The 9,315-nt window shown below is 31.2% G+C and overlaps 2 protein-coding genes across 2 annotated transcripts; both read left to right on the top strand.

Annotated features, from left to right (window-relative positions):
• Positions 1–4,045: 4,045 nt before the first annotated feature.
• LOC121244765 (disease resistance protein RUN1-like) lies at positions 4,046–7,351 on the top strand. Its single transcript, XM_041142972.1, has 4 exons — positions 4,046–4,224; positions 4,840–5,989; positions 6,086–6,361; positions 6,467–7,351. The coding sequence occupies exons 1-4, from the start codon at positions 4,046–4,048 to the stop codon at positions 7,349–7,351; spliced, it is 2,490 nt and encodes an 829-aa protein (XP_040998906.1).
• Positions 6,977–9,219, top strand: LOC121244764 (disease resistance protein RPV1-like). The gene is made up of 3 exons (XM_041142971.1): positions 6,977–7,398; positions 7,505–8,221; positions 8,332–9,219. Exons 2-3 carry the CDS (start codon positions 7,538–7,540, stop codon positions 9,217–9,219), a joined length of 1,572 nt encoding a protein of 523 aa, XP_040998905.1. The 5' UTR covers positions 6,977–7,398; positions 7,505–7,537.
• Positions 9,220–9,315: the final 96 nt, after the last annotated feature.

Genomic DNA, 9,315 nt, shown 5'->3' with positions numbered 1-9,315 from the left:
ATTTATTTAACGTCATGTATGACTTTTCCTTTACCGACATCGTGTCTCGTCTGCTAGCTCGAGATCACGATGAAGTTGAAAGTACGAATAATTTCTTTTTTTTTTTTCTTTTCCTTTGGTCACGCAATGACCACTTAATTATTACATTTTGTTCTCCATCTATAACCATTTGCATTTTCATGATTGAATTTACTACGGATAATTACCCTCGAACCTAAAAGACAATGTAGCTGATCAACCTCTCTATGCATGAATAAATATATGAGGAACTATTATTAATTAATATCATGTTATGAAAATTGAATTTCAAAACTTTACTTTTTGTTTCACTTGAGTATTGGAACCTAAGGGCTTCATTGGGCAGTGAGATGATGTAATCTCATTTCATCTAAAAAAAATTTATAATTTTATCTCTAAATATCAGTTAAGCATAAATATTTTTCAGTTTTAAATATTTAACTATTTAATAATTATAATTTTTTTAAATTTCTAAATAAAACATAAAAAATAATATAATTTTTTCAAATTTCAAAAAATATATATTAATTCTAATACTATTTTAACTTTATATATTTTTATTTAATTTTTTATCTTTTATTTCTCAAAACACAATAAAATATCTTAATTTTAAAGATTTCATTACTATTTATAAATTTATCATGTCATCTGATTATCTAAAAATTTGTAAGACTAATTAATCTCACTTTCAATTAGTCACTCCCACTCCGTATGATCATTATATGAGTTATAATTGATCCAGTGGTGAATGATTAAAATTAAATTTATAAAGTATATATATATATATATATAGGTATTATTAGAGATTCAAGTGTTTTTTTTAATCTTAAATCTTATTATTTTCGATCATAACCGGTAGTGTCACGTACAATGAACTACGAAAAACCCTTTATATCAAAACTTGCCTCGTTTATTTTAACAAATAAAATTAAATGAATAGAATTAAAATTAAAGTTAAAAAATTAAATAAAATATTATTAAAATATATTTTTTTGATATTATTTTTATTTTGTAATTTAAAAAAATTAAATTATTTATTTTACTTTATATCAAAATTTAAAAAATTTATAATAATAAAATAAAATAAAATAAAATGAGATGAATTGAAAAATTTTATAAAAATAAATTAGGTACAATACATTAAATGGTAAATCTTAAAACTTTTGTATGTATGGACAGGCCAGACTGGAATCTGGGGTCCATGGGCACGTGCAAATTATGACGTTGCCTTCCTTAAGAGTATTCGCATGGATTAGTTAAATACTTCTTTATTTTTAAATTTAATAAATATTATTTATATTTACTTTATATTAAATTAGTTAAATTATTTTAATTTAAAATATAAGTTACAATAAATTTATTATTATTTTTTAAATATGAAAAAAACTATAATAAATTTTAAAATTTTTTTTGAAATTATTATATTATAAATATGAGATTTTTATTTGTATGAAATTTTATAATTTATATACATATGAGATTATTATATTATAGATTATTAGATTATGAAAAGTAAAATAAAAATAAATATGATTGTTCGAAATTATTAAAATTTATGAAAATAAAATAAAAAATTAATTAAAAAATATAAATAATAAAAAATAATAATATTTTATTATTATAAATAATGTGATGATTAATTTAATATAAATTTTAAAATTTTAAATAATTAATTAAAAATAAAAAAATTATATATTAATTAAAATTTAAAGAAGAGGGAAAAGTAAAATTAAAATTAAAATGATTAATTTAAGAGGGAAAAGTAAGGTTAGGTACAGAATCACGAATCCCTATAGCTCGCTCGCTAGCTAGCTAGCTAGTTAGGAAAAAAATAACTGTGTTATAAGATGAAATATTTTAAATTAAAAAAAAGAGTGATTTAATTAAAAATAAATTGAAATTGTTTATGAATAATAAAATAAAAATTAAATTATTTATTATATTTTATATAAAAATTTAAAAAAATTATTTTAAAATTTTAAAAAATTATTTTTTTAAAATTTTAAAAAATTATTTTTTTAAAATTTAAAAAAATTAAATTATTTATTTTATTTTATATAAAAATTTTAAAAAATTATAATAATAAATTAAATTAAAATAAAATAAATTTTAAATACAAACAAAATACAAGCTTCATATAAATTTTTATTAAAAAATAGACTCCATTTAAAAAAATATAAAAAATATATTATGACTCACTTATATAAAATTTATCTATTTAAAATTTATGCATAACATTATTCACGTAAACAATAGTGCTATTCAATCGTTAATCCGTGATTCAGTCATAGTTAACATTTTAATTTTTTTAATTATTAAATATATATCAATATATTTTAATTATTAAATAAAAAAATAAATATTAAAATGAGTGGATAAATTTAGTAAAAGAATAATAGATAAAAATTAAAAATTAAAATATTAATTTTTAATATTATTATTTTAAAATTTTATTATATTTTATATAAAAATTATATCAATAAAATAAAATGAGATAGATAAAATGTTTTAAAAATAATCAAAAGATTCACCAAGGTTAGGTAAGAATCCCTTCTTCCAAAAATTTTCAAAAAGTTTTTAATATTCAAGTGCAGCATACACAGCGTAGCCCCCACCCTGACGCTCAGTTCAGGTATCTCTTTCTCTCTCACTTCAATATCTTTCAATTGCAGGGTGGTCTCCTACCCAAGTCTTTTGTTTTTATCCATCTATTTTCCTTCCTAGTTTATGTATACGTGACCAGTGTTATAGCATGAATTCTGGGTAAGAGTTAACCGAGGCCGTGCTTTTGCATTGTATATCCTTTATAAGAAATCTAAACTGGAAGTTCCTTAATTAGCTAACCCACGAGGACGGCACCTTTAGAGATGCCTTTGCTAAACACTAGAAAAATCTTGCGAAATCTCTGGATACCATTTGAAGATCAACGGGTAAGATACAAGATTTTTCTCTATTGAGAATCTTTCTTCCTTTTCAATTTTCTTTTTCTCGTTATGGCTGTAAAATACACAATTATTACAGTATCACTATAACAAGATTTAAGGACTTAATTTGTCTCAATATTCTTCTCAACTGTCCTAATTAGATGTAATTGGCTTGACTAGCTAAGTATACTTGAAGAAACCTATTCCACAAGTTCCATATAATTTTTTTTTAATCATCTTAATTTTTGAGATATTATTTTCATCACTATGTGAGTTATGCCGAGGGTCATCATGTGTATGCGAATATGATGCTATATATATTTGAGATATATATGGAAAAAATTGAGACAAATCCAAGATCAGACATGGGGGACTGGTGAAAATAAAATACTCTACTAAAAGAAAACTACTTGATATTTGTGACTATTTTTGACATTGAATAATTATATACAAAACATGGTCAAATTTTAGAAATTCCTTCTTATTCTGGGATTTAGTATCCAGTACTAGTACTACCATATGATTAGTTTCACATAAAGTTTATTGGACAACATATTTTAAATTTAAGGCACAAGTATCATACTCTAGACACTATGCTACTATTTTAAATTTACTAGTTTACGGCGAACACGTAAAGAATTAACCCTTACATATCTCTTTGTGATTTGTGTTGATCCTGAGTTGACTCATCAATAGGCTTTATTTGATCTGTTTTATAGGGATGAGAAGAAGTTTATCCATATTGTAGTCGAAACGATAATCAAACTTTTGTCCGATATGGCTTCCACCATCAGTATTGAAACAACCCCATCATCTCCTTCCTCTTCTTCCAAACACCGATGGAAATACGAAGTTTTCCTCAGTTTCAGAGGTGAAACCCATGATATATTTACCAGCCATCTATGCTTTGAGTTGTGTAAGAAATTTATCTCCACTTTTAAGGATGATGACAGACTGGATATTGGAAGACCCATTAAGAAGGACCTCTTGGATGCAATTGAGAAGTCAAGAATGGCGGTCATCATTATTTCAAAAGAGTATGCATCGTCCACATGGTGCTTGGAAGAACTTGCAAAGATTGTTGAATGCATGAAAGATACAAAATGAAAGTTTTGCCCATTTTCTATCATGTAGATCCTAGTGATGCGCGGAAACAGGAGGGCACCTTCAGAGATGCCTTTGCTGAGCACGAGAAAAATATTGAGAACAAAGATAAGGTGCAAACTTGGAGAAATGCTTTGAAAAAAGTGGCCAATCTCTCTGGATTCCATTTAAAGAACGGGTAAGATACACAGATTTTCTCTAGAAAGAATCTTCCTTCTTTTTTAATTTTTTTTCTAGTTTTGGAGCTGACTATGAACTAGTAGTAGGAGACATTTCTTGTGTAGCTTCAGTGTCATTTTCATTTTCCTGATTTTAGAATTCTTCATTCAAGGTATGGACTCAATATTGAACTTTCTTTGCAATCCCACAAGGCATTTTCATTTAAAAGATCACATTCTTACAAATAATCACTTTATTTTCTTCGAAATAAGTAATCTATAACCCTTTTTATCTACAACCAAGAAGATGCAAACATGTAGTGTAAAACTGGAGTTTACACCACATCTGAACCAAAGATGGATCCATAACATTATAGTGAACAACACTGCTTAAATTTAACATCAATATGCCCCTTTCAGCTAATTGATTAAAAACAATGTTTTACCTTTCTTAAGAAATGATTCATTTTCAATTAGAAATGCTAAATTTTCAACCAAATCATGCTCAACTATCCTACTATAAATTTCACTAGTTTAAGGCGAGCACGCAAAGATTCAACCCAAACATATCTTTTTGTGTTTAGTGTTGGTTTTGAGTTGACTTATCTGTTGGCTTTATTTTATCTGTTTTACAGGGATGAGCCGACGTTTATCAAAGAAATTGTTAAAATGATATCTAGAGAATTGATCAACCTTATTGATGATCGCGAGGACAACCTTGTCGGGATAGACTCTCGTGTGAATGAAATGCATTTGCATTTAGGTATTGGATTTTATGATGTTCGCATTATAGGGATATGCGGTATGAGTGGAATGGGCAAGACAACTCTTGCACGAGGTATATTTCAAAAGTTCAATCATCTATTCCGAGCTAGAAGCTTTCTTGAAAATGTTAGTTTGGTTTCTAAAAGAAATGGTCTAGTTGCTTTACAAAAAAAGATCCTTTCTGATATGAAGTTGAAGATTGACCATGAAAAATGGGATGTGCTTAAAGGAATTGATGTGATAAGGAATAGATTACTTTACACAAAAGTTCTTATTGTTCTTGATGACGTGGATGAAAAAGAACAATTAGAAACATTAGCTGGGAACTGCAATTGGTTTGGATCAGGGAGTAGAATCATTGTGACCACTAGAGATGAATGTTTGTTAACAGCACATGGAGTGCAAATTATACACCGGATTAAAGGACTACATGAAAATGAGGCTTTACAGCTTTTTAGTCAAGAAGCCTTTCGTAACCCTAATCAATGTGAAGATCAAGACTTTTTGGATCTATGCAATGACTGTGTGAGTTGCGCCGGCGGTCATCCTTTAGCTCTTAAAGTTTTGGGTTCCTCCCTATTGGGAAAAGGAAGAGATGAATGGAAAAGTTCTTTGAATGGAATACAAGTACTTCCTAATAGAGATATTCAACAGCAACTCCAAATAGGTTTTGATGCATTGGAGTATACAGAGAAAAATATTCAACATAAACTCAAAATAGGTTTTGATGCATTGGGGGAGACAGAGAAAACAATGTTATTAGATATTGCCTGTTTCTTCAATGGGGAAGACAAAGATCGAGTGGTAGATTTATTGGAAGGTGATTGCTTCCCTAAGATTGATATAGAAACTCTTGTGGACAAATCTCTTGTTACTATTTTGGGGGGGAAATTGTGGATGCATAGTTTACTACAAAGAATGGGTTGGGAAATTGTTCGCTGTGAACATCGTAACAAGCCTGGAAAACGCAGCAGATTATGGCGTCGTGATGATATCTTTGAAGTTCTACGGGAAAATTCTGTAAGTGAGACACACACATACACACACACACACACAATGCTTGTAACTATTTGTTGGATTGTTCCATTCATTTATTTGGTTATTCTTGGTTACCAGGGAACATATAAAGTCCAAGGCATAATGTTAAGTACTTCGTCTCCACATCAAGAAGAGTTGAATCCTGAAGCCTTTTCAAATATGAAAAAACTTAGATTAGTTAAAATATGTGATGTGAATCTTCCATGGGGCCTCAATTCTCTCTCTAATTGGTTGCGACTAATGGAATGGCATGAATATCCTTTGAGTTCCATACCGGAGAGCTTTCAGCCAAACAATCTTGTTGAGCTCATTATGCATCGCAGCAGCTTTCTGCAATTACCAATGGCTTTTCTTGTGAGACATTTTTCCTAGAATAGTTTATTTTTATTTTTATTTGGAATAAGTTCTTGAAGACTTAAATTTTCTCTATTTCTCAATTTCTATATTGTTGCATCACAGAAATTAAAGAAGTTGAAAGTCATGGACTTTAGTGGTTCTGAAAACTTGATGATGACTCCTGACTTCTCTGGATGCCCAAGTCTTCAAAGGTTAATTTTTGATGGTTGCACAAGATTGTATGAAGTTCACCCATCTATTGGAGCTCTCAAGCATCTTATACTATTAAATCTCAAAGATTGTAAATGTCTGAGTAGCCTTCTGCATGAGATCAACTTGGAATCATTGAATCTTTTGATCCTATCGGGTTGTTCAAGTTTCAATAAGTTTCCAGAGATTGTGGAGAATATGAAGCTTTTGTCAGAGCTTTATTTGGATGAGACTGCCATTGAGGAATTCCCATTATCCATTCAACATCTAATTGGCCTGACATTACTAAATCTTGGAGAGTGCAAAAAGCTTTCGGTTTTTCCGAGTGTCATTTGTTGTTTACCTGCTCTTAAAACTCTCATTCTCTCTGGATGCAAAGGTCACCCTCCTTCCCCTATTTTATTTTCAATTCGTGCACCTCGCACTTTGTCGTTGCCTAGCTTTTTTTCAGGGTTGACCACTTTAGTAACTCTAGATCTAAGTGATTGCAATCTATTGGATGGAGCACTTCCCGACAATATTAGTAGCTTATCCTCCTTGGAGTTTCTGAATTTGAGCAGAAACAATTTTGCACGCTTGCCAGACAGCATTTCTCAGCTTCCAAAGCTTAAATTTCTTTGTTTGGATAATTGTAGCAGACTTCAGTTATTGCCAAATCTTCCCTCAACTACACAATTTGTAATGGCTCGAGAATGTACTTCACTCCAAAATTATTCCAATCAAGTTGTTGGGTCGACTTCAGGTGGAGGAGAATTCACTGTTATTAGCTGCCATAAACCGGTGAAGAAGACATTCTGAGTGAGGTTTCTTCGCTATATACACACTTTCAGCCATTGTGGGTGGAGGTCTCTCTCTCTCTCTCTCTCTCTCTCTCTATATATATATATATATATATTCACAAACATGCTAAAAACTTTCCTTTTAATTTTTCCGTTCTATGATATTGTACAGGAGCAAATTCATCAAAATGACGAATATCATGGCATGCCTCAAACTGGAATTCCATTTCCATACGATCTCTCTAAAGACAATAGTTGGAGAGTAATTGTGTTGCTTTTGAAAACTTTACTCAACACTACGCATGTGAATTCTCCTCCAACACTAAATCTTGAAGAGTGCAGAAAGCTTTTGGTTTTTTCGAGTGTCATTTGTTGTATACCTGCTCTTAAAATTCTCATTCTCTCTAGATGTAAAGGCCAACCTCCTTCCCCTATTTTATTTTCAATTGGTGCACCCGTCACCTTGTCGTTGCCTAGCTTTTTTTCAGTGTTTACCTCGTTAGTAGCTCTAGATCTAGGTGATTCCAATCTACTGGATGGAGCACTACCCGAAGATCTTAGTAGATTATCCTCCTTGGAGTCTCTGAATTTGAGCAAAAACCATTTCACATGCTTGCCAGATAGCATTTCTCAGCTTCCAAAGCTTAAATTTCTTTGTTTGGATGATTGTGGCAGGCTTCAGTTATTGCCAAAGTTTCCCTCAACTACACAATTTGTAATGGCTCGAGAATGTACTTCACTCCAAAATTATTCCAATCAAGTTGTTGTGTTGCCTTCAGGTGGAGGAGAATTCACTGTTATTAATTGCCTTAGCTTGGCTGCTCGTGAAGAAGACATTCTGAGTGAGGTTTCTTCGCTATATACACACTTTCAGCCACTGTGGATGGAGGTCTCTCTCTCTCTCTCTCTCTCTCTCTCTCTCTCTCTCTCTCTCATATATTCACAAACATACTAAAAACTTATTTCCTTTTAATTTTTCCTTTCTATGATATTGTACAGGAGCAAATTCATCAAAGTAACGAATATCATGGCATGCCTCAAACTGCAATTAGGTTACCATATGATCTCTCTAAAGACGATAGTTGGAGAGGAATTGTGTTGCTTTTGAAAACTTTAGTCAACACTACGCTAGTGAATTCTCCTCGAACACTAAATCTTGGAGAGTGCAGAAAGCTTTTGGTTTTTCCAAGTGTCATTTGTTGCATACCTGCCCTTAAAACTCTCATTCTCTCTGGATGTAAAGGTCAGCCTCATTCCCCTGTTTTATTTTCAATTAGTGCATCCCACACCATGTCGTTGCCTAGCTTGTTTTCAGGGATGACCTTTTTAGTAAATCTAAATCTAAGTTTCTGCAATCTATTGGATGGAGCACTCCCTGATGATTTTAGTGGCTTATCCTCCTTGGAGATTCTGGATTTGAGTGGAAACAAATTCACACGCTTGCCAGACAGCATTTATCAGCTTCAAAAGCTTAAATTTCTTTATTTGGAGAATTGTAGCAGGCTTCAGTTATTGTCAAATCTTCCCTCAACCACACAATTTGTAATGGATCGAGAATGCCCTTCACGCAAAATTTTTCCCAATCAAGTTGTAGTGTCGACTTCAGTAGGGGGGTCCATATCTGACGATTTTGAGTTGAGGGAGGCGTCGAGGGCCTCTTCTAAGAAAGTTACTAGGTCGGCCCCCTCTTCTTCTCCTAAGAAAGTTACTTTGCCCTCTTCTGGTCAAAAGAATGTTATACATCCAGCCCCCTCTTTTGGGTCATCGCCTCCAACTAGAGGAAAAATCTTGGCGGGCATTTTTTCTGGGATTCAAAGAAAATTAAAGGATCCAGCTGTAAAGATACAGCACGATGATAAGCCTGATATCAAACGCCAGCCTCAGTGAATCATGGCCAGTACTGTACACTTTAATATGTGTGCAAAATAATATACAATTACTTTCACTTTTTAAAAGGCCTGTGACTACTTGGGTTGAAATTAA

This window comes from Juglans microcarpa x Juglans regia, chromosome 8S (genome assembly GCF_004785595.1).
Source record: "Juglans microcarpa x Juglans regia isolate MS1-56 chromosome 8S, Jm3101_v1.0, whole genome shotgun sequence".
Taxonomy (NCBI): Eukaryota; Viridiplantae; Streptophyta; class Magnoliopsida; order Fagales; family Juglandaceae; genus Juglans; species Juglans microcarpa x Juglans regia.
Note: the sequence above shows the minus strand (reverse complement) of the source record. Positions and strands in the feature narration are given on the sequence as shown.